Source organism: Canis aureus, chromosome 1 (genome assembly GCF_053574225.1).
Source record: "Canis aureus isolate CA01 chromosome 1, VMU_Caureus_v.1.0, whole genome shotgun sequence".
Classification (NCBI taxonomy): Eukaryota; Metazoa; Chordata; class Mammalia; order Carnivora; family Canidae; genus Canis; species Canis aureus.
Window position 1 is genome coordinate 12,078,682 of NC_135611.1, and position 27,306 is coordinate 12,105,987.

Here is a 27,306-nt window from a genome sequence, read left to right on the forward strand (position 1 = left end):
TAGATTGCTTTTGGAAGTGTGAATATTTAAACAATGCTATATACATAATTTTGCATTGATTTATATTAGCATGGACTTACAAATTTTATTTAGTAGCTTATAATTCGTATTATTAGAATTTATTTTGATATTCAAATTCTGAAAGACAATTTGAAGTGCTTCAAAAAAATCACCTTTCAGGGACTCCTGGGCAGCTCAGTGGTTGAGCATCTGCCTTCAGCTCAGGACGTGATCCCAGGGTCCTGGGATTGAGTCCTGCATCAGGCTCCTTGCAGGGAGCCTGCTTCTCCCTCTGCCTATGTCTCTGTCCCTGTGTGTGTGTCTCATGAATAAATAAAATCATTAAAAAATCACCTTTCTTATCTAGTGTAGAGACCAATTGGATCCATATTTTTAGCACTAACATATAAAGAACTTTATTGGCTGATCTCCATGGTGGAGAATCTGACAGAGGTACCAGTTTGTCCTCTCATATAGTAGCTCTTATCATTTCAGGAGAAGATGATATCCCAAAATGCTAAGGTTCTCACTTCCAGAAATTTTAATTTAGTGCACATCATTAAGTCACAAGGATCAATTTCCTTAATGATTTAGGTAATGCAGGAATCACATTCCGAAAAAATTTTCTAGCAGATGTGCAGTAATTATGTCTAACTCAACTATTGTATGACCAGCACCTATTTTACCATAGAAGCTAAATGAGCACTTCTAAAATTAAGAATAAATGTTTAGATTTGGGAAAGCTGGACTGAAGAGTGAGGAGGGATTTTGACATGAATTAAGGCTATTTTGAATAAGAGCTTTCAACCAAGACTCTACGTTTAACCAGCATTTTCTGAACCTCTACATAAAAGTGTTAGAATGGATCCAAGAACTATAGACATCTTTCCCTATTTGCTTCTATATTAATTGACTGAGAGGATTTCAATTACAAACATATGTAGTAAGACAATTATTGTAACAATATTTGTTTTTCAGTCAGTGTGTTCAATACTGAATATTCATTTTTAAGAAATAGCTTCAGATTTTAGAACCTGTCAATTATGCTTAAATCTTCTACTTCTAAGGTTTGCAAAGTGCCCAAAGTATCTATTAGGATTTCTGTTGCAGTCCTGTTTGGTCTACATATATACCTTTATCATGAACTAATATTTAAAAGTTAACAAAGCTTTGCCTACTTCAATGTGACTATGAACCCATTTCACATGTTTTCTCATCTAAACACTTTAGAGCTAAGCGATCATGTTTTCATGGATTTTTTTCACCCTGTGGTCACTTGTTAACCTAGAGGGAAATGATTAAGTTTTAATCCATCTATTGAATGGGCAATCCATATATGTTTAATAGGTGAAATGATAGGATCATGCAATTAAGCTTCAAGTTATGGCAATTATAATAGTGTTAAGAAAGAATGCTTTTAGTTTAGTTCAGGTTTCTGGTCCATCACTTGACGTTTTTGGAACATTGACCAATTCCTCAAACCTCTTTGAGTTACACTTTCCTTCTAGGTGATATGCTGATAATAATACATGTCCTCAGAAAATATATGTGCAGTAATAGTAAAACTGACTTCATATTTAAGGAACACTTGTGTGATTTAGGCCTCCCCTGATATAATTACGAATAATGAAAGTAATCATGCATAAAGCATATTAAGAATAAGAAATACTTTCATTTTTAATTTTTATACACTATTTTACTAATTATCTTCAATTTAGAAGCTAGATATTAGCCTAAGTTTCAGATGAGGGAAAGTGAGTATGAGCCATTTTTAGGCTTATACCAAAGAGACTTTTTTTTGGTCTCTTCCACATGATCACAGGCATATATATATTCCACTACCCCACCAGGAAATGAAAGACTAAGTTTTACTAATTTATTCTCTCTGCTGAGGGAAATAAGTGCCGTCAAGTACAAAGGTTATGAGATCTGTGTTTGTCATAAACCCCTGGCCCTTGTTAACTTCTTACGAGACCAAGTTCTAGTAAAACCACAACTCACCTCTGACACTCTTGATGCTCAAAAGAAAAAAAAAAAAAAAAAAAGCAACAGCAACAGCAATTTTTATCTGAAACTAGCACCAAGAAAATCTATTTTATCCCCAAATGTGAAATGGCAAAGCGCGGCTCAATTATCTTTATGAAATTTATAAATAAATACATCTATGAACCCCTAGATGTGGTACAGGGCCAAATTCATAACTGATATATTGCCCGAGAGCTGAAGAATGGCTTAATCTTCAATTGGCTGTGTTTTCTGGCTGTAGAACATGTCAAGGAAAGGATATTTTGGAGGCCGAGGCAGGTGGGAAAGAGTACTTCGAAGTGAAATAACAAGCATCTTCATTTATGCCACTTATATCCTTAGTATATTGCACCTTTTCTGTCCAATCTAAATAAACTCCTCTCTCAGAGGAAAGACTTAAAGTTGCACTTTGATTTCCAGTCACCACAAGACAAAACCATCCAGACACCCTTGAGAGAAAAAACACAAAGCCTTCTTTGTAATTATCCAGCTTTGGTTCCAATTGCTTAGGCATCCTGCTCACTCTTCATAGGTGTTCCTCAAGTTTGAATGAATGCACACCATTTATTTTCACTGGAATTGAGGCTTCATTTATGACCATATTTGTTAAAGGGATCACTGAGCTGAATAAATCAAACCATGAAGTGTAGAGTGTGTACAGCTTGCTGTCAAGTCAGAGGCACAGGAGGCCTCCGGTGAAGTTAAACCATCGTTTAAAGATGAAAGTCCAAAAAGGCAACTGAACATTGTGCTGAAGTCTGAGGGACAGAGATCCCAGCTGGCAAATGCATGCTGGACCTCCGCATCTCCTCATCCCTTCTGCTTTAGAAATCACATCTTTTCTTCTCTCTCTATGCCACAGTCTAGGTAATTTCTTCTGTTCTGTCTTCTTTCTGTGGAGCCTCTCTTGTGCAGTATCGAATGTCATCTATGCTCCAACTACTTTCTACCTTTAGGATGTTATCCTTCACTTAGAAATGCACAATTTGGTTCCTTTGCCACTACCTCCAGCATTGGCGATGTCTTCATTCACGCTTTATCCTCATGGTAATTTCCTTAAACATTTTATACATGGCTCTTTCTTTTCACATTTTTGATAATTCCAGTATCTGAACTTCCTGGAGGGGGGTGATGGTTTCTGTGAAACTTCTCCTTCACAATGGTTTGTCTCCTGTATTGGGTAGTTTTTAATGGTTCATTCATATTTGATTGAAAATAATCGAACTATGGGCCCAGCTGGCCTCAAATGATGTTCACACCTGAATGGATGCTGGCTTAATACTTAATGCTGCCTTCCACAAGGTCTGGAGGCATTGATAGCTGTCGCAGGGCAATTTCAATGTTCCTGTCTGTTTACAATTCATCTTGATGGTATTCAGCTTTTAAAATTTTTTTTTTAAATAAAATTATAGGGCTTTCCAGGATTTTCCTTACACTATCAAGAGAATACAATGCAGTAAAAATTAGAGAAACAGCCGAGAGGGTGACCCTCTGAATATGTAGTTTGCCGTACTGCTAGGATATTGTACATTCTTAGGACAATGGACACCCTCAGACACATAACAGGTGATGAAATGGAACATGGTGTTTAAGTGTCAGATTACTGAAATATAAATATTTGTCTTCTCACTACTTTGAAGCATAATTTAATGTCATTTTCCCCATTAGGATTTTTTTTTTTTTTTTAGTAGAATAAAGAAGACTTATACTCTTTGTAAGGAAACTAAAGCTTAATTAAGATGGGAGAGCCTGATTTTGAAATGAGTTTCAATTGTCTTCTTATCCTCCCAAACCGGAACACCATTTTCTTTGAAAGTCTACGATAATAGAAAATATAATGGGCAAAATATTTTTTTCTTTTTTCTTCTCTACTGCTTATTCCACTCGTCTCCTTGGATAAGTCATAATTGTTCTGAGTTTCAATTTGTCTCCATTAGAAAAGGCACAACAATGCCTTCCTTGGGCAGTTCACAGGCATGTGAGAAAATTGAAATCACAGATTTTTCTGAAACTCAAAATGACATATCAATAGAACATTTTTATTAAGATAATTTTATATAAAATTCAGTCACTTAGAAGAAGATATTGAACTTTAATTACAATGGAATTCATTTTCTGTACCAAGTGGTCAGGAAGTACAAATTGGAAACCAAGTTGGTATTACTACCATGGTTGAGAATGAGAACTAAAGAACTAGCCATTGCAAGTCTCAGGTGTTTTATCAAGAATTTGGGAAATTATTTTATTCTGCAATAAATTAATTTTCACAGTTTCTTAATATTTTTAAACACAGCAAAGCACACATCAAGAAATCACGGCAATAAACTAAGCTCTCATATCATCTTTCCTAGTTTCCCAAACTGATTCATATTTTCATATTCTTGTGCACTTTGTATACAGCCATTCACTTGTATAGTTATGAAGTGGTACTTTCCTTTATCTGCTCAAAAAAAAATCTCAAATAGTACTTTAGCAGACTAGCTTCCTGAAAGCCAGTGCTTGAGTTGAACAAAAGTCATCTCTTCAGGTTCTGACATACATTCAGACCTCAAGGTTACTTGATGTCTTATTTCCAACAAGGCTAAATGGAACTACACTTTCAGGATTGATTTTTGTAGTTAATTGAATTAGCATTTTAAAAACTATTTTATGTCAATCTATTCAAGTGCCTCTTATGTAAGTAAAAACATTACAGGAAAAAAAAGATCCAATTCTGGTTAATATAATTATAATAGAGCCTCATAAATATGCACTGATAATTTCATTGAAAGTTATGTTGGATATTTTACTTATATGAATTGCTAATTTCTCTAACTTTTGTAAAAAAAATTCTGGAATCTATTGTAAAGAACAGCTTTGCAAATGTGCAGTAGCATTTTTCAGCATTCCCACATAATTTAATTGTAGAGATTGCATCTAGTAGCCATAATTATCTTTTAAAAATGTTAAAAGCCATTTGCTTCACTTTAGCATTTAGCCTCAGATTGTGTATGTGTGTGTGCATACATATGTTCATATATTGCTTAATATTTATATGCAATTTGAAACATAATACATATTACATTTGTGTAGTAAGTTCTTTTTCCTTTTTCCCTTTATTTTTTGCCTTTAAAATCATTACAGGTAAGATGCAATTGCTATATAGTTATCTGATTGGTCTTAAAAAGTTGATTACTTTTGAAGTATTGATCACATTCAACATACTGTATATGCCAGATCTTGATATTAAAAAAATAGTGTTTACTCACAAAAAAATACAGCATGAAACAGTAGTGAAGCATATTATTTTTACGGCTTATAAAAATAAAAACCATTAGCATTATTTCATGAATTAATGCAATAAAAATGTTAATGTCTTTGAGTTAATGTCTTTGAGTATGAGTATGCTACACTTCTCAACATTCTCAGTAATTACATAGCTATTAATGTATTTTTTATAATGCTTGTCCATACGAGCTTCAAATAATCAGATAACTAATATCTAAAGTTGAGTAGAAAGTTTATTAACACTCATTTTATGAGTAGATTATCACTGACAAAGCAATAGTATCCTATGTATATTACTTATTAATCTCTGATGGCTTCTTCATTTATAAAAGGCTAAAATAAGCTACAGTAAGATATTGGAAGTACTTTTAAGTCATCAAAACAAGAGTACAGGATAGTTTTCATGTTAAGTCAATATTGTACTTTAGTTCTTTGAAGCATATAAATTATTAATTATACATATGCCACTCATGACTGACAAGACCTTTGAACTCCCTAGAGCCACACACTATTTCCTCTGGATGTCTAAAGATCTCATAACTTACATTCATTATCATCTTACAACAGGTCTCCTCTGCTCCTGTATAAGGAGGCTGGGATCAACTAAAGACCATCTTCCACTCAATCATCATCATGAGTGGGAAATACCTGTTCTTTATCTGTAATCCCTTGCCCCTACTGATATCCTTAATTTATATTAATGACCGAATTGGTTTGAATTCGACCCTAACCTTTAAAGACCTTCTAAAAATGATTGTTTTTGCATAGTGGCTTCACTCAGTTATGCCAATTGTCTCTGAAAATTCTTTCCCAATTTAGGATACTAATTGCATGTTTTTTTTTCTTAATGCATGTTTCCAAAAACAGACATTATCTGTGTTTACCATATAACAATACATATAATCAACCTTATTATATAATTTCCATAATTTTCCATAATAAAGCCTTACATTTTTTACAGCATTTTACAGTTTACACAGCACTTTCACTTAATCAGCTCACAAGCCTCTGAAACAGACAGGATAGTAATTAACTCAATTTTAATCATGAAGATATAAAGGTTCAGAGAATTAGAATGGCATCCAGGGCATAGCAAAAATGTGCTAGAACTGGCTTCTGACCCAGATTTTATAAACCACAGAACAGGGCTACTTCGTAGCACACCACACTAATACTGAAGGCCAAAGCTCAGTGACATTTTGTAATCAATAATTCAAACTCCACAGTCTCTGTTAACAGATCACATCTACACAATAAAAATAAAATGAAGCAATTATTTAGATAGTTCAGCTAAATGCTTTACCCTTCATACCAAAATCCTTCTTTTTAAATTAAATTTTAAAGCAAATATTGCTCTCTTCAGTCAATATCAGATATTCTAGTCTTATGGCTTATCAAGAATTTGCCAAATGACAATAATATATTGGCATTAATAAGGTACTTTTGGACCAGTTTTTTAACGTTGTTTCAGACATACTTCCCGATGCCCCCCATCTCTCTCTCTCCCTCTCTCTCTCTCTTTCTCTCTCACACACACACACACACTCACACACATGCGCACAGATACATGACCTTTTACAGTTGAACTCTGAGCCTTTACAAGCTAACATAACAATGCAAAAGTATCAGAATGCCACACACACTGGCTGTCTTGTTTTTGCTTGAAAAATTACCCCTAGAACTGTACTTCACAATGGCTGCCAAATCAGAGTCAAAAAACTCCTATTTTTCTTGAGGGCTTAACCCACTCCTCTGAAACAATTTCAATTACACTCAAAATGTAAATGTTATTACTCCTTTTTTGATCTTTTGGTATGTTGATGATTAGCTGACATCACTGCATTAGCTTTGCCTGCCAAACTTTCATACAGCATTGTATGTACACATAATATACATTATTAATAGTTTTTAAAACTGTATAACAGAAAATGAATTTCCTTCTCTATTGTCATATACACTGTGCCTCCAGCCATCCCTGACCAGAAAGAGTTAAAACGCTGAAGCTTTCTTATCAACTTTAATTAGATCAACTGTAAATAAACCTTTAGTGTTTTTAAAACAATTAGGTTAATTAAAAGTTTGTTAAGTCGATGTCAAATTAAAATTGAAAATTTGAAGATATTTATAGCTCGTGCTTAAAAACTTTAAGATATTTAGATTGTTTTTGCCTCTTGCAATATATTTAAACTTATTTTAAGCTCTCTCAGATTTTATTTTTGGATATAAGTAGCAAGTCTATTTGTAAGTTCTTTGGGCATGTGGGCCATAACACAAATATCACTCACACCTTATATAACTACACTTCTTACATGAGAATAATTGCCGGTGCCTGTTCATCATCTAGTGTATTAAATGTAATTGTGCATGAAGTTAAAATAATTTAAAACATTCTCAGAGGGCAGAGTGAAAAGGCAGCTATCATTACCTAAACAGGATTACTTCCTGTCGGTGACCTGCAGTTACCTGACCACAACAGCTCTCAGCCTGAGGTGAGAGCTTCTGGTCAAAAGAAAAGATTTACCAGCTTCATCTAATTGCTTATAGGAAGAGCTACTCATTGCCTTCACAGAGGTAGTCTTTTCTTGTCGTCCTCTTAGTTTTGGTCTGCAATACACTATTGCTTTAACATAGAAACTGACCTGTGGAACCAGAATGATAATTTAGGCTTGATCAGCAAAAGCTCACTTTCTTGATACGATTTCATTTTCATATTTTTTATGCTGACTCAAAATTATGCAGTGATAATTCAGAATTGGGGCTTGGGCACATTTCCTTGACAAGGACAGTAACAAGTAAAATGCAAACATTTTTAAGAAATTAAAGTGTTAAAAATATGCATTACTTTGTGCACCTTGGATTTCTAATGGTGCCCCCATATAGACAAATGGAAAATATTTAAATTTATTGGTTTCTGAGACTACTGTCTGCCCTTGAAATTATTAAGCCATCACTTCCCATAATGAAGTAGATCCTTTACTTTCTACGTAGCTCCAAGGACTTCATACCAGGGAGTATCACTGGGATCTATATTTAGTAGTGTGATAGAGCATAAATTCCTTTCATGTCATTATTTGATATTCTATTCATACCATCTTTATAATCATGAGCTTTCCTTTATAAAGCAATTTTTAGAAGTGAAATGTTGGTAAACATTTAACAACGGCTCTCCAGGAAGAACAGGTAGTGTTTGCTGATATTCATGGTTATCTAGGTATTACCACAGGGCTAACTTCAACCCACCAAAATGCTATCTCTAGAAGAGGGGTTGAGAAGAGATGTAGGTCACTAGTTCTTGGCAGTTGTTTCTAGCTGGTTCTGGTATACCACTGAATTTTAATAACTAGCTAACAGGTGTTTATATAAATGTTTTTGGAGAATCTCCTAACTAAGTTTAGCATTGATTTTATCAATCAACTATTTCAGTGTCTCTCTCAAGTACTATGGAGATAATCATATCTAGCTTTCAATTTCAGAAGAAAAAAACTAAAATAACCAATCTACTCCCATCACAGGTAAGCTTAGCTAAAGTATTTCCTATAAATTTCATCTAAATTGGGAACATTCCTTCAGCCATCTTAAACATTTTTAAAAATACCACTGAATCAGTTTTAATGGTGCATTGATGTAATTGTTCACACATAAAAGAGCAGGTGAATATATGCAAGAATTTCAAATCTTTATTTAAATTTGAGCTTTTCCTTTCCCAATCTGTGACCGGCAAATATGAAAAAAAAAAAAAAAAACAAGAAAAAATATATACTTAAAAACAAGAAAAAGCAAGGTGAATGATGTGATGTTTCTTTTCTGAAATACATTCAAACCTCCATTTAGTGATATGTGCAACAATCAGCAGTTTTGACATCATAATCCAAATGTACTGAACTATTTTATCTTCCTGCAGACAACAAGGGGATTATTACAAAACTGTTTTCTCAGCACCTTGCTGATTTAACACCTATATAATTCCTGAACCGCACTCTGCTTTTATTGAATTGGGTAAGTGTATGGTGTATTTTTTTTTTTTATTTGAAAAACTTACATTGACTTACAGTCACGAACAGAACCTTTTACTGTTACGAGTTTTTCATATATATGCATATTAATCCAGCAAGAAGCAGATCTATCTAGTCCTGAAACAATGTTTACAGAACTTTATTCAAATGAAAGGACTGTAGATAATCATTTATTGAATTATTTATTTTGATTAAGCTGAGGGCCACTTTCATGTACTTTATTTCTAAAGAGGAGCTACAGGTTTACAAAATCCTAGTTTCTCCTTATGTAATCAAAATATTGATATTCTGATTCCAGTGTTTGTCTTTCAGAAAGAAGCACTTTTAAAATGTAATCTCCTTTAACAGTAGTCTACTACTTATAGATTTATCAGGAACCCAATAAATTATTTCTCAAAGGAGAATTGAAAGAAAAAAATCATTCTTATTGAAATATATGCACATTAAACTGGTACTATTCTAAGAAAAAATGATTGGTGGAAATATTATTTTAGTCGTAAGTTTCTTATTCTGAGAATCCCATCTCAAACTTAAACACGTGATCACTGGACACTGCTTTTCTCATTTGGCACATCTAAACCAGTACAGAAATCCTGCCTTACCTGGTTAATTCTTGAGGAACAAATTTGCATTAAAATTTAAAGATTTTTTTTGAAATTTATAACATTCCATTGTTTAAGATATAGTAAACAAAACAAAACAAAACAAAACAAAAAAAACAACCCAGCCTTTTACTCAGTATGTTTACAGCAAACGAGGCTGGGGAAAACAAATTCTCAAAAGTCTTTGGAGCATAAATAAATCTTGCATCAAAACAAAAAATCTCAATTCTCTCTGAAATCTTTCTAAGTTACAAAGATTTTATTCCACTGTTTGTTTGGTACATTCGAATGGCTCAGATGAACAACTTCTATGTCCTTGTAGCTGTGTTCCTCTCTGATATATGAACTACAACAGGGCTCAACTGCTCTACTATTTTTTTCTCCATTTCCATGCTTCATTTCCTTCATGTGGCTCAGACTGGAGAAAAATCAGCATGTTCTGACGAGCTTAATGCTATGAGGCAGTCAGATGGACCTGAATTTAGTGGAGACTGGAACTCCAAAATAAATATAACACCATGTGTCAAATAAAAAAAGAAAAGATAGTCTCCTGTATAAATCAGAAGAGATAATACAAATCAATGAATAGACAGCAACTTTTTTCATACCTATGCAAGCATCTCAAAACGACTGCAAACTTTAAGAATGATTTACCTTTTTCTTATTTGGAACACTTCACAATTTATTGGCTAAACAATGGTTTATGTTGCCTTAAACCAAATTTTATTGGCTTGTATTGGAGGATTGGGGAGGATTTTCTAAGAATTTATATATTGCTAAATGAAATATATTTGCTAACCAACAGCAATAAAATTCTGCTGGATTCTATAATCTAACAAGCTAAAAGCATCACTGGAAATTAAATTTGTCCCAAGTTTTGATATGCAGGAAGTTCCAGGACTTTTCAACGGCACATCGTGTTCTATTCTTCTCACTGGCAGGTACCGTGAAGGTATGTACAGGGCACGCTTGGTTCACGGACAACACAGGGCACTACTTACTCATAGAGGTTAGGTGCTTTGCAGGTATCTGAGAGTTGCTATCTATTCACAAACCACTGAGCATTTCGTTTTATCAAAAAGCCTTCAAATGCTCAGAGTCTGTGGTCAGTGCAGTCCCTTGGATAAGTCTAATGAAGATATGCTTCACCAAGGCAGAAACAGAAACAGTTAAAAATGGAGAAGTATTTACAACCGTTTTCTCTAGTAAGTCGAGTTCTTGTTTTCTGTATGGAGTGGGTTTATTTTTTATTTTTTTGTTATTTATTTATTTTTTTTTGCTTTGACTTTTTCTTCAGTACATTTTCAAATGAGGGTTCCAGGGCTATGAGTACAAACTCTCCTGGCCGGTTCCATACATATCTGCAAGTCGTTTAAAGCGAGGCCCCCAGTCACTTAGGTAGTCATAATTCTGATCAGAGTTTGAGCTGATGGAATCTAAGGAGCTGAGTGATTCAGCCACTGAGCCATTTCCTTCAAATGCGTACGTCTGCAAGGAATCATAGGGGGGAGCACAGGGATCGACATCTGCTTCTTTCAGTCGTTCCCAAATAAATTCCCGAAAAATGACATTATCTGGGATGCTTTTAAAAGTTGGTCGACTCAAGAACTGAATTTCTGGAGTCACATCCCTCCGGGTCTTGGTATCTCTGATGACGTTGAGATTTCTGAGCGCGGCCATGTCAAAAGCTTCTGTGTCTTCCTCTCCCCCACCTTCGTCGTCGTATCTCACGATATTTTCTCTGATGTCTCTCTCCTCATCAAAAATGAGAGGCTCTTTTTTCCGTCTTCTCATGGTGACAATCAGGAGGATCAGCACTAAAACCAGGAGACAGGAAAGGGAAAGTTTTAGTAAATCACCACGGACTGCCCCTCATCCCAGTGATATCAGGCCTATGATCTTAGAGATTTCCTCAGCTTTGAGGGGAAGTGAATGGGCCACCCACCTGCATGGGAATTCATGTGCTAAAATGCCTTTAAAATAGGACACTTTTATACATCAAGAAAGCCTTTCCCACACCTGTTTGAACTGATGTCTCCCTCTTCGAGGCCAAAGTATTTGTTAGAGCAAATTGATGGGCCAGCTCAGCATAAATATAATAATTTCAAAGCTAGGCAACACAAAGGGTTTTTTTTTTTTTTTTGAACTCCTTAATTGCTGGAAAGGCAAAATGACATTCATAAATGTTTCAGGTCGAATCTAACAACTGCAATTTCAGAAGGAAATGGATTTCAGCATTTGGTCAGGTTCTTTGAAGAAATGCCCATCCTTGTCTAAGAAACTCCAGTGTTAAATAAAATCCAGTACATCAGGCCATATACGAAGATTAAAAGCTCAGTTTCTATAGAAAACGGAGTCTCACGTTCAGTATGAATTACTGAACTTGGTCTTTACACGTTATACCTGGAGAGAGATTATAGGTTGTAAGATTTTCAGCTGAGCCCCTCCTCCCCCCCCCAAAAAAAAAGATTTGTCAAAATTAATTAATAATAAAGCACATGTTTGCATGGAAAGCAGAGGACACCAGATACACTGGGTATTGCTAGAGTTGAACCCATCTGAATTTACTCTTTGTATTTTTTAATAAGTACACACTCCTAAGAAATACTCTGCTCCACTCAGGCTATAAGTGACTGAATGCTAGCTGAATTGGGAACATATCAGATTTCATGGGCACTTGAATTAAGTTATAAAAAAGGTATTCTTCAATTTTAGGATTCAAAATATCTAAAGATTTATCTTTAATTACCTTCTATGACATGAGCCAATTTTTTTCTTGAACATCTAAAAGGCCCAAGGGAATCATTACTCTCTGCCTATTTTTTTTGAAAGACACTTAAAATATTTATATTTAAAATATCTTTAAGGTTTTACTTTGGCATTAAGAATGCAGTTGAAAATAAAAAAACATAAAGCCAAGAAGGACATCACTCTAATTCAGAGTAACTAAAAGCAATGACTAGGGTAGACTTACTCCATCCTCTACATCAATCTGCCAAAAAAAAATCCAAGCACTCACTTAAGTAAGGCCTTTTCTGGTGTGGTATTCTGGCATGGACCTTGAAAATAAATATACAGCTTTGCTGTCAAAATGGCCTTGGACAAAAGTCTAGCCTTTTCACGTAATAGCTGTGTGATCCTGGGCAAGTAACTCAAACTGATGAAGCCTAGCCACATATGATAATTTTAGACCGTGTTCCCAGAATAAATTGCAGAGATAGGGGAATAATGTAAGTAGAGTTAACAGAGTGCCAAGTGCTTGTTTGTGTGCCAAAGAGAAATTTTCATTGTTATCCTCTGGCCAACCGTGAACTTCAACTCAAGATTTCTCCTCTGACCCAAGAAAAACAATGAAATTAGGTAACAAGCCAAGTAGGAGTAGCAGCAAATATATTGCAAGGCATGTGCCCTACAGATTAAATGAGAGAAAAGGCAGTAAGGTGAAAAATGAAGGTCTGCAAACAGGACCTATCATTTGGCCCTCAGAAGAGTTCTCTGGGCATGTTCCTGTTTGACGGTTGTCTTGGCATGTGAAACAACCTGCCTATGTTCAATGAAATAAAATGCAATAGGTAGCAATTAAGTCTACCACTTGCCTCAAAGCCTTAGCACTGTCTAGAACACTATGAGCCTGGTGCTTCTGTAGAAGATAATTGAGCTACAAGCTGAGAGCTCAAGTGACAATTTGCTAGTTCAAAGAAGGACACGCCAGTAAATTTTAAGACATATGGATGAATAACATTTTGGATTTATGTATAAATTTAGCTTCTGAAACTTTTTACATAGTTCGCCCTTCCCCCCAAATAAAAGTAACTGCAAAAGAAAGAAAAAGGGTCCAAATAATACTTCTTGAGAAGTCAGAGAAAATGGAAAGGGGAGTATTAGAATCATGATGAGTGGATAGGTGGAGGTAGGAATATGACAAATCTGTCACACATACTGGAAGCAGAATTGAGGGGGAGCAAATATCTAACCAAGTGCAAGAGAATGTAAGAAACGAATGGGCATTAAAGTGAATGAGGCTATGAAGAGGGTAAGAATTATGTAATGATTAGATGCTATTTTAATTTAAATCATTACTTAGCCAAAATATTTCAAAATTCTCAATTCTCTTTCCTTCATATAATTACAATAAATCTTGTCACTTACATATATAATATGTAATGATTGTTTTATGTATTTTTCTGCTTTATTTGTCATTTTTATTTTAACATATAAAACAATCCCTTCTTATGTTCTGTTGTAAATGTATTTTCGTGCTACTGGTATACTTACTTTTTGACAGTCAAGTATAGTGCTCAGTAAAAGTGAAACATGAGAGAACCCATAGGTGTGTCAGCCCATAGGTTCAGTACCTATTAAGGATATTAATATCTTATAGAGTTTATTTTATTTCTCAATCTTGCCTGCAGCTATAAAAAATGAAGTATTTTAGAAGGTTAGAAAATTTAACATTTCAATGACTTAGGAGAATATTAATTTCTAAGTACATGAGCACATATAAAAAATAAAATTTAACCTTTACGTAGAACAAGTATTAAGTGCTCTTCAGGGTCTATGGAGATAATCCCTGTATTAAAAAGAATATTTTCTGCTTAAGTAAGCACAAGATTATATAGTTTAAGAGGCTTTTCTCATATGTCTTTCCTGTCATGTGGATGATATTTCTGAGAGGAGAAAGAAAAGATTTATTCTAGACACATGGCACTTAAAATACGTTGGTTGTTCATGCATTTATACATATGTTTAAAAAATCTGTGTCAACCATTTATTACATGCATTTGGTATGATGATATAATGTTGCACACAGAAGCAGGCAAAGCTCACTTCCTTATGGAACTTGTAATGAAATTAGCAGACAGATAGTAATCAAATAATGAGACACTGAATTTAAAAGTAGAACTGTGAGAATTATTCCAAAAGAGGGAAATGAAATGTGATCTATTAGAGATCTACAGTAGAAAAAAACAGGTCCACACAAGGCAGATGTATGTAAGATTTATGTTCCTGAAGGCTGAGGCTAGGATGAGGGTGGAGAGGCGATATGGAAGATTATTCTTGGCACAATCAAGTAGTGGGCAAAGGTTGGAGCCCACAAGACTGGGGAGTAAAGCTAGCGATGGGAGATAACCAATGTGGTTTAAGGATTTCACGATATGATCATATTTGTTTCTCAAAAAAAAAAATCTGAATGGACTCAGGATAGGAAGGAGGAAAGAGAAGGTGTTAGGAAAGCAATTAGAGCAGCAAAAACATACTGTTAAATTTCTGGTTTTAGGATTCAGTTCTTTAACTTACGATTCAACATTTTTGAGTATTCCAGTTATATAGGCAATAGTGCTGGTTATTGGCAAAATCATAAGAGAGGATCCCTCAATACAAGCACCTCAAACATGGTAGCTATATATTTCCAAAAATAAACAAACAAAAAGAGATAAACATAGTATAAATTATAATGCAATTCACTGTGAGGAAATACAGACATACAGGTGCAAAGAAGTATGTAGCCCAGAAGACTACCCTTCTCCCAAACTGAAAGAAAGAAAAGAGAAAATAAAGAAAAACACAGACGTGTAAAACACATAGCATACTACAAATTAGTGGACCCTTATATTCTCAACATCCTGTAGTCTGTGACAGATACTTATCCATTTTTATATAATAGTCTTGAAAGTATTTCAGTGCCACCTAACACTTCCTAGAGCTTAACACAGCATTATTAGCCCCTACAAATAAGAATTCCCCTCTCCAATAAACTTCCACCATCAGTTGTCTTATTTCCTTAAAGACAGCAGACACTTTAAAAGTCATCCAGGTTTGCTCTAGAAGCACTTAGAGTGTATTCTCAGCTGCTGAATTCAACACCTCATTGTCATCCCGAATCCTTTGCACTGGATTTTCTAAGCCTAAAAATGTCTGAATTCTCAATGCTCAGTTTCGTTCCTGGAATTAGGCAGAGTTCTGCAGATGTGGTACAAATTGGTGCCACTGCTAGATAAGCCTACTTATATTAAAGAAAAACTATTTTCCTTATTTCCAATTTTGAGTGAAGTTCATTTAAAACCACTCAGTCATGTGAACTACCATCGAACCAGTATTTTTTTTTCCATCGTAAAACTCTATAAAAGGTTCTTGCTTTAAATCAAATTGCAAGACCTTATACCTGTTAAGTATCACTTTGTTAAGTTTAACCTATTGTTTAAAGACTCACCAAAAATTAAAGTCAAAATTTCTTTTAATTCAACATTTTTTTACCGGGCATTGACTTTCTACAACTGTAATCCTGGTTGGTGGTCGGTGATTTTATTACCTATGGATGTGTCTTGAGCACAAAAAGCAATACATGACAGTAAATATGCACTCAACAAATATTTGTTAAATAAGGTAGGAGTTGGAGATATGCAGATAACTCTTGCCATTATGAAGTTTAATATTTTATATAAGAAAAAATAATTTTTATATAATAGATTATTTAGCAATACAACATATGCTATGTAAATATTTAAGGGAAGGTATGCTTTGGCCAGGATACTCAGAAAGAGTCTCACAAAAGAAATGACATGGAGGTAAGACTTGAAGGATAAGCCACTATCACCTCAAAACACTACTTTCTCTATGGTCTCTATGAATAATCAGAATTTATTACTCAATGAAATGGTGGTCTAATCTTCACTACCCAACATGGTAGCCACTAGCCACATGTGGCTATCAAGCTTTTGAAGTGTGTCTATCCCTATTTGAAACATGAATTGCGATGTGCTTTTAGTGATGTAAGACAATTTTTTTTTAAGATTTTATTTGTTTATTCATGAGAGACACAGAGAAAGAGAGAGAGAGAGAGAGAGAGAGAGGCAGAGACAAGGCAGAGGGAGAAGCAGGCTCCATGCAGGGAACCCGACATGGGATTCGATCCTGAGTCTCCAGGATCACGCCCTGGGCTGAAGGCTGCGCTAAACCACTGAGCCACCCGGGCTGCCCTCAAGACAATTGTTAAAGTAAAATAGATTTTTATTGATTACTTGTTAAAATTATAATAGCATATATTGGATTAAATATGTTATTAGAATTTATTTCAATTGTTTCTTTTTAAAAGCTTTGCTAATGAGGCTACCTGAAATTTTAAAATTACATATGTGGTTTGCACTTGTGAATTATATTTCTTTGGATGAACTGAAAGATTAAAAAATACTAGAAAAATCTTAATTGCGTATGATCTTAAGGTGTACTACTATAAAATTTTATTGCCAAGTGACATATCGAACAGCAAAACAACTATTATACTACAATTATTACTGTGTCTATTAAGGTACAACTGAAAATGACTTATTCTAACTTAAAAATCTGCTAGTACAGTCTGTATGCAAGTTCAGCAAATTTATTATAAATGATTATTCACACCCACGTGCAAGTAGAGCTTAGCCCTTCGATAACTTTTTTTTTTTTAACTTTTCACTGTCTTTTGATCCTGCTGATTTTCATAAATTTTACTAAAATCTGCCACGTTTTCTCCATTTGGTACTAATTTAGTTTCACTAATTTTCTTTTAATTTTGAAATTGAACTTTGGTGGCTTCAGATCAGAAACAACCGTGAGAGAGAAACATCTCAACTCCTTTCAGTGTCACTTCCAAATTCCCACCACTCTCGCCATGCCTCGAGCTACATCAGAGTTCCATACTCTCACCAAAAAACAGGTCATTATTTTCCAATCAATAACTTATCTTCAACTACACTTGATTTTACTGACTTTTTTTTTGTAAAAATAGCCTATTTCACATTTCCATATTCTTATCTTTATTGCCCCCAAACCAGAGAATCTGAGTTTTTCTGTTACTCCTCTGAGAATAAAGTCTGTCAAGACCATTGTGTGGTCTTGACATCTGCCCAATCCAATGAGTACTAGTCAGCCCTGAGTTTACATGACATATCTATTATATTTGACACAGAACTTCAATGACAGAACATGATATGGGTGAGTTTTCTTGAATTAATAGAATATTACAGGAATTCTTAACAATTAAAAAAAAAGTTTCACTGTCTCCTCTTAAATCATGGTCTGGTGGCTGCTCTTGTCTAGGTAATACTTAGGGTAAATCTTCCTCAAAATCTGTACTTGGCTTCTTCTTTTCATACAACAGTCATTCTATATGAGCTCAATGAAACCCAAGAATTCAACTACTTTCTATAAATGGCAATTGGTGAGGTCTCTGGCATATAAATCTCCCATATATCTCTCTGAATAAATCATGCCATATTCATAAATGACTATTCATCATTTTACTTATAATAAAAGCATATGGACTGCTCAGAATATAGTAAATAATATATGGCAATTATAATTTTAACTGTTACTATCATTTATTTTACTGTAATAACTTTTTGCCCTAATGTCTATTTCCAGATTTAAATCCATTAAGTTTAATCTGTTTTATAACTTGCATTCTTTTCTCAAAAGAATACCAAACCAGAAACTTCCAGGTCATCTTTCATTCTAACTTCACTTCCTCCTTATACTTATTTCTTGCTCATCTACCTTAATGAACCAACTATTATACAGCATAACCCCTGGAGTGTATCTCAAATCCCTTCTCTAAACGCACATTGCACTGAATCCTTGTTTCTATTTACTGAATATGTCAGCTTAGACAGGATATTTTACTTTGCTTTGGCTCGGTTTCCCCTTCTCCAAAATGGAGATAATAGAACTTAACTAAGAAACTATCTGAAGGTAACTTTATAAAGATTGAGTTTACATTTGTAAAGTTTTAAAATATGTGCATATAATAAACACAATAATAGGTCATATATCATAAACTTCTACAATAAAATCTTAAGCAATACAGTTTCTATTCCTCTGGGTCTTGATAAAATTTGAATCATACAATGGATACACAAAAGAAACAAATTTCACCTTGTACTCACATGTGATTTTTGACAATTCCCTGTTAAGTTAGTTATCTAGATATCTATGCTATTCAATTTATTGGATGGTAATAGAGACAGCAGAACTCTTCTAGAGAAGCTTAAAGTATGTGGCAAAGACAGGAAAATGAACAGAATGTGATAAATACTATTCACAAATCATTCCAAAATATTTCTCCTCCTATATTCCCTATATTAGGCCCTGAGAATACACTGGTTTAAAAAGAGAAAGATTAAGATCAGTACTTTCAAGGTGCTCTTCAATTTGAGCAGAGCAAATAAATATGTTTACAAACTGTGATAACTGACACAAAAGAAACCCACAGGTTTCATGATGAAGAATTGCAGGTGTTGGTATATAGCATGCCATGGGCACCCTTGACCCATGCCCACTCCAGCTTCAACTCTTTGGCCAGGGTATCCCAAGCATGGCATGCCCAGGGACCCCTCCATATCACATATGGTCTAACTCTAGCTTCAGCATCCCACTAAGGCAGCCCCAGCATTGTGCCCAGGATCCCTAGCTTCTCAGACAAGCAAAAATAAAGGAGTTCATCACCACTACACCAAACTTCCAAAAAAAGTTAAAATGTCCTCTGTAAGTGGAAAAGGCCATAATTAAAGATATTTCACTAGTAAAGGCAAATATATAACAAAAGGCAGTAGACTAGCCGCTTAAAAATCTAGTATGAAAAATGTAAAAACCCAAAAAAGATGTAAATTATGATATCAGCAACATAAAAATGTGTGTGAAGGGAGTACAAATGTAGTACTTGTAGAATGCATTGGAAATTAAGTGGTTATCAGCTTAAAACAGACTGCAATATTTATAATGTTGGTATAAGTGAACCTCATGGTAACCAAAACCAAACCTGCAAAAGAACCTAACAGACCAAAAACCTACAACATATACAAAAAAGAAAGGAACCCAAAAATAACAATAAAATCATCAAACTAAAAGAAATCAAGAGAACTACAAAACCATGCAGAAAACAATAGCAATAAGTATATACCTATTAATACATTTTAAATGTAAATGGACAAAATGATCCAATCAAAAGGCATAGGGTGGCTGAATGGATAAAACAAGACCCATCTATATGCTGCTTTTAAGAGTCTCACTTAGCTTTAAAGACACATGCAGATTGAAAGTGAAAGGATGGAAAAAATATTCCATGGAAATGGAAATAAAGCTGGAGTAGCAGTACTCATATCAGCTAAAATACACTTTAAAACAAAGAATGTGACTCCAAGAAGACAATGTAACGTTTGTAAATGTCTATGCACCCAGCATATGAACATGTAAATATATAAAGCAAATTTTATCAGATATAAAGGGAAAAATTGACAGTAATACAAAATAGAATACCCTACCTGAATCAATGAAATGGATCATCAGACTGAAAATCGATAAGAAAAACAATGGCCTTAAACACCACATTAGACCAAATGGGCTTAACAGATATATAGAGAACATTTCATCTAAAATCTTCAGACTTTTTTTTAAGTGCACACTGAACATTCTCCAGAATACATCACATGTTAAGCCACTAACTACAATAAATTAAAAAAAGATTGAAATTATATCAAGCATCTTTTCACCCACTATATATGAAACTAGAAATTCATTAAAGAAGATAACTAGAAAAATAAAATGTGGAGAACTACGCATGCTACTAAACAATGTGTCAATAAAGAAATCAAAGTGGAAATAAATACCTTGAGATAAATGCAAATGAAAACACAACTTTTCAAAATCTATAGAATATAGCAAAAGCAGTTCTAAACGAAAAGTTTATAGTGCTACAGGCCTACCTCAAGTAAAATCTCAAATAAGCCATTTAACCTTACACCTAAGAGAAAATAAACAAATTCAAAAATTAGAAATAATCTTAGTGGAAATACATTAAATAGAGACTTAAAAAATAGAAAAGATCAGGCAGCTCCGGTGGCACAGCGGTTTAGCGCCGCCTGCAGCCCGGGGTGAGATCCTGGAGACCCGGGATCAAGTCCCACGTCAGGCTCCCTGCATGGAGCCTGCTTCTCCCTCTGCCTGTGTCTCTGCCTCTCTCTCTCTCTCTCTCTCTCTGTCTCTGTCTCTATGAATAAATAAATAAAATATTTAAAAAAATAGAAAAGATCAATATAGAACTAAGAGCTGTTTTTTTGAAAAGATAAAACCATTAACCTCTAGCCAGAGGTTTCAAGAGAAAAAGAGAATCTATACAAATAAAATTAGAAATAGAAGTCACACTGATAGGGACGCCTGGATACCTCATCTGCCTTTGGCTCAGGGCCTGATCCCGGATTTCCGGGATCGAGTCCTACATCGGGCTCCTTGTATGAAGCCTGCTTCTCCTCCCTCTGCCTGTGTCTCTGCCTCTCTTTCTGTGTCTCTCATGAATAAATAAATAAAATCTTAAAAAAGAGAAGTTAAACTGATATTACAGAAATATAAAGGGTCATAATAGACAACTATAATTATACACCAACAAACAGGACAACCTAGAAAAAATGATAAATTCCTAGAAACACAACCTTTCAAGATTGAATTTTGAAGAAATAGAAAATGTGAATAGGCCAATTACAAGTAATGACATTGGATCAGTAATTTAAAAACTCTCCAAAAAATGAAGAGGAAGGAATGTTTCCAAATACTTTTTACAAGGTCAGCATTACCCGGATACCAAAACAAAAGGCATCAAAAGAAAAAAAAATTACAGGCCGATACTGCTGAAGAAGATAGGTACAAAAATTCTCAACAAAGTATTAGCAAACCAAATTCAACAATACATTAAAGGAACTATACTGCATGGGGCACCTGGGTGGCTCAGTTGGTTTATAGTTCTTGATTTCAGCTCAGGTCATGATCTCCGGATCCTGGAATCAAGACCTGTGTTGGGCTCCCAGCTCAGGGGGGAGCCTCCTTATCTTCCTTTCCTTCTGCCCCTCACCCTGCTTGCTCTTTCTTTTTTCCTCTCTCTCTTAAATAAACCTTAAAAAAACCATACAAAATAACTATACCCCATGATTATGTGGAATTTATGCCAAAGATGGTTCAACATCTGCAAATTAATTAACATTACATACCACATTAACAAAAATGAAGGCCAAAAATCATATGATCATCTCAGTAGATGAAGAAAAAGCATCTGACAGAGCTCAAGATCCACTTGTGATAAAAGCCCAACAAAGTAAGTACAAAAGAACTACACCTCAACATAGGAAAGGTCATAGATGACAAATATACAGCTAACATCATACTCAAGGGTGAAAAACTAAAAGATTTTCCTCTAAAATCAGGAACAAGACAAGAATGCTCACTCTTGCCACTTTTATTCAATATGGTACAAGAATCCCTAGCCACAGCAATTAGGCAAGAAAAAAAAAGGCATTTAAATTGGAAAAGAATTAAATTGTCACTATTTATAGAGCATGTCCTGTATTTGTGTGTATAGAGCATGTTTCTGTATACAGAAAACCCCAGACTCTACCAAAAACTACCAGAATAAATGAATTCAGTAAAAGTCACAGATAACAAAATTAACATGTAGAAATAGGCTGCATTTCTATACACTAATAACAAGCTATTAAGAAAGTAATCACATTTACAACTTCATAAAAAAAAAATACCTAGGAATATGGGCAGCCCAGGTGGCTCAGCTTAGCACCACCTTCAGCCCAGGGCTTGATCAGACCCGGAATCGAGTCCCACATTGGGCTCCCTGCATGGAGCTTGCTTCTCCCTCTGCCTGTGTCTCTGCCTCTCTCTCTCTCTCTGTGTGTGTCTCTCATGAATAAATAAATAAAATCTTAAAAATAAAATAAAAATACTATCCAAAGCAAATTACAGATTCAATGTAATTGCCTCAAGTTACCAACGTTATTTTTCACAAAATTACAACAAGAAATCCTAAAATGTTTGTGAAACCTCAAAAGACCCCAAATAGTAAAAGCAATCCTGAGAAAGAACAAAGATAGAGGTATCATGCTCCCTGGTTTCAACTATACTACAGAGCTATATTAATCAAAGCAGTATGATACTGGCACAAAAAACACATAACAATGGAATAGAAGAAAGAACCCAGAAATAAGCGTATACAAACTGAAACAGACTCATGACAAAGTTGGCATAAATATACAACAGGGAAAAACCATCTTTTCAGTAAATGGTGTTGGGAAAGCCTGACCACTTTCTTATATAATAAACAAAAATAAACTCAAAATAGATTAAAGACTTAAATGTAAGAACTGAAATCATAAATCTCCCAGAAGAAAATATTGTATGCTGTTTGACATTGATCTTAGCAATATTTTTTTTGGACCAGTCTCCTTAGGCAAGGGAAATGAAAGCTAATAGAAGCAACTGAGAATATATCAAAGTTTTTGCACAGTGAAGGACAATGTCAACAGATGAAAAGGCAACTTATTGAATGGGAGAAGATATTTGCTCATCATATATTTGATAAGAGGTTAAAATGGAAAATACATGAAGATCTTACACACCTTAATATAAAAAACAAACGAGCAAACAACCCATTAAAATGGGTAGAAAACTTAAATAGTAATTATTCCAAAGAATACATACAGACAGCCAACAGGAACATGAAAAGATGCTTAACATCACTCATCACCAGGAAAATGCCATTCAAACTGTAAGATTATCTCACACCTGTCAGATTGGCAATTGTCAAAAATATGAAAAATACTGTGTTGCCATGGATGTAGGGAAAAGAAAACCTTGCACACTCTTGGTAGGAATGTAAATTGGTATAGCCAACTGTGGAAAACAATATGGAGATTCCCCAAAAGGTGAAAACTACCATAAGATCGAGTAATTCCACTTCTGAGTGTTTATCCAAAGAAAATGAAAGCAACAAATCAAAGAGATATATGTTTTGAGTAACCTCCATACAGTGTGTACGCCATATATATACATGTATATGTATATATACACCTGTCTACACACAATGGAATACTACTCAGCCACAGAAATAATGAAATCTTGTCACTTGCAACAACATGGATGGGTCTAGAATGTATTATGCTAAGTGAAATATCTCAGAGAAAAACAAGTACTGAATGATTTCACTTATATGTAGAATCTAAAAAACAAATTGAAACAGACTCATAGGAAACAAACTGTGTACTACCAGAGTGGAGAGTGAGGGGGAGGTGGGCAAAATAGGTGAAGGAGACTAAGTGATATAATTCTTCAGTTCTAAAATAAAACATGGGAATGTAATGTAAGGGAATATAGTCAATTTTGTAGCAAATTTGTATGGTGATATATAGTAACTAGATTTATAGTGGGGATCATTTCATATGAAAATGTCAAATCGCTATAAGGTACACCTCAAATTAATAGGATATTGTATGTCAAGTATACTTCAATTAAAAAAACAAAGAATTATGGTTGTGAAAAATGTTTAATCGGTAGGTAAGACATCCCCTCTGAGAAGGTAACACTGAAGCTGGTCATAAAGGTAGTGTGAGCACACCAGGTGAAGGGATTCAGGAAGAATCTTCCAGCAACAGGGTGGCATCTTTCAGACTAATGGAAAGGCAGCTGTGTGGCTCTTCCTACAGGATGAGTGAAGGATTAGACAGCCTGATACCTTCAAGAGGTGAGCAGGTGTCAGAACATGTCTTGCTTTGTGGGCCATGAGAACCATTTGGATTTTTATATAAGTACATTTGGTGCTTCTGAAATGTCTCAAGCAAAGCAATAATTTATGTTTTAAAAAGTGAAATGATAGGAAAAATACAGGGGTACTAGTGCAGTCTGGTGATCAAAGACAGATGTCATTGGAAGTGACATCTAAGCTAAGATCTAAGGATGAGAGAATTCAACTTGTCATTTTGTCTGGATCTATGTGCTGTAGAGTAAGAGATATATGCAGATCCTCAGTAACAGAAGGCTAGAATTTGAACTTGTACTTATGAACTCACTCTATTATTTAGTCACAGAGAATATGAAGATTTACATATGATAAAACCCAAGCATGTGAATGAGGTAAATTAGATATCAACTATAGCATTTTTAACTAAAATTTAAGCTGAATTTTAACAACGAATGCAATATCCTTGAAATCTCTACTGCAGTTTTTTTTTTTTTACTCTATCTTTAGATAGATTTGGAAAATCATACATTCAGATTTATTTTTTTTTCTTGAGCCCTTATAGATCTCCAGGGCTATTAACCCAAAAATGTAATTTAAGTATTTTAAGTGTGTGCCATATCCACTTTATAGAAAAAATAAAGAGGCTGGATTTCAGATAAAATGCTCCCAAATCATATAATCTTAAGAGATGGGAAAATCTGGGTCCAATGGAGATACTACTTATGGCTAAGACAAAAATAAAATAAAACATTCTTTTCCACTAATGAGTACATTCAAATCATTCATGGTCTCATTCAGCATGCAGATAGGACATGCCCTCTACATGGCATATCAGCATCTTATGAGGTGCTACAGACATAATAAAATAATACTCAGCCTCTGCAAGCAGAGTCTACTGGAGCAGATAGACAAAGAGACAAACTAATGATACAGCCATAAAGGATGCTCTGGGATATACAAAGTGCTATGGGGCATGCAGGAACGATACTCAACCTGGACTCTGCCAAAGCAAAAAGAGGGAAAGTTGTTCCAGACAGAAGGGACAAGGCAGGTAAGAGCAGGTAAGACAAAGCAGGATGAGTCTGAGAAAGAGCAGCTCCATAATTTGGCTGAAGGTGGAAATGGGAGGGAGCAGTTAGGTCATAGAAAGCCTGTGATTTTCATCTGTGGACAGTTTGGAGCTATGGCAATCTTATTTTAAGCTAGTGTGTGTCATAGTCACATCTGCTTTGCAAAAGCTTACTCTGCCTGTGATGCAGGTGGATTGGACCTGGTAGAGCCAGGTGACTGTCGTTATTCAGGAGGGTGACCGTAGACCCGGGGCAAAATCAGGTGCAGCATCAAGGGACAGAAAAGCATAGATTCAAGAATCAACAAAGTAAAATTCATAGTTTTGGGGAGACTGATTGGCTGTGGGAGATGAAAGAGAAGAGTCAAGGCTGATTGATTCCCCCTCAAAAAGCATGGAAGTAGAGACTAAATCAGGAGGTGAGCTAGGGATCTAGGAAAATTGTTCAGGATTTAATAATTCTATTCAAATTTCTAACTCCAGCAGTCCGTTAGAATGATGAAGGAGCCTATCTAGAGATCTGCAAATCCTCTGCACCTAAGAGATGGCTGCTTTCCATGCCTCGAAAACAGGGAAGCATACATTACAACCCAAACTGAGCTTCCGCTTACCCCCCCAAAAAAGGTATCACAGTATTCCTCTCCATTAAATGTGCGAGTTAGAATGACTTGAGTATCGAGACAGACATAAAACTGACCTAACTACCATGAATATTGTGTGTACAAAGACAATCGGTACACTATATATTTTGGTTGTGATGAAGTATAATCTCAAATTTATCATATGCAATTCTTGATGTGTTTTCTCAAGGTTGGAAGTAATTGGAGGATCCTATAAATTAGACACTCAGAGTTCACCAAAGAAGTGTTAAAGCTGCTCTGTAAAGCAGATCAAAGATTCTGCTAGCTCTAATTTGGCAGTACCTGGGCTGAGATACCCACAGATCTTGCCCACAGGGATTTCCCAGAGACACACAACTCTGTCATATTGGAAAACATGTAGGGAAAAATACCTTATCAAGGACATCCACAAGGCAGTCTTGGCTGTGTTTGGATCCTGGCTGTGACACCTTATAACTCTGTGCATGTTCCTCTAATTTACAGTTTTCTCATATAAAAAGTGGGCGTAATACTATTTGCTAGTACCTGCCTCGGAAATGTGTTATGAGAATTAAATTAGACCATGCTCACTTAGTATGAGCTAATTAAATGTAATTCATTTTTTTTTTTTACAATGCTTGCACTTGTTTGAAAGACAAACACAGGTGCCACCATAAATTAGCCACTTCTGTCCTTTATTATCACTAGGACTGCTATATCAAGTATGTTCTATCATTATAGATTATGATGGGGGATCAATCTTTTACATAGTGGTATCATATTGTTCTCCGCAATCATACACACACACACATACACACACACACACACACACACACACGTATGGTTTTGTTTTTGTTTTTGTTTTTTTTACTTAGGTAATACTATGACTTACAAAACTAGGAAAATACTTTCCTGTTGAACAAAATCATGAGTTGCCACAGTAACAGAGGAGCAAATATGGTTCAGCACTCCGTAGATCAAGAAAGAAAAGTGAAAGATGCATGACAGCTAAATGTCAAGCTGGCCATCCTGGACCCACTGAAAAAGCTTTCCAATTCCATGTAGTAAACAGTGGTTTCCACAAATGTCTTATTAAACCTGAAGCTGGGCCAGTCTAATTAGTCCCAATCATGGCTAAAGCATGAGGAGCTAGAGGGGACGTTATAGGACTTCAATTACTTGGGCT

General features: G+C 35.0%; 1 protein-coding gene across 4 annotated transcripts in view; it reads right to left on the reverse strand.

Moving 5' to 3' along the window:
* Nucleotides 1-4,043: 4,043 nt before the first annotated feature.
* Nucleotides 4,044-27,306, reverse strand: part of CDH7 (cadherin 7) — a 124,896-nt gene continuing 101,633 nt past the window's right edge. For all 4 annotated transcript variants that reach the window (XM_077886790.1, XM_077886870.1, XM_077886938.1 and 1 more), the window contains one exon: nt 4,044-11,724. In XM_077886790.1, coding sequence (XP_077742916.1) covers nt 11,231-11,724 — 494 coding nt within the window. In that variant the 3' untranslated portion in view covers nt 4,044-11,230. The remainder of the gene's footprint in view (nt 11,725-27,306) is intronic.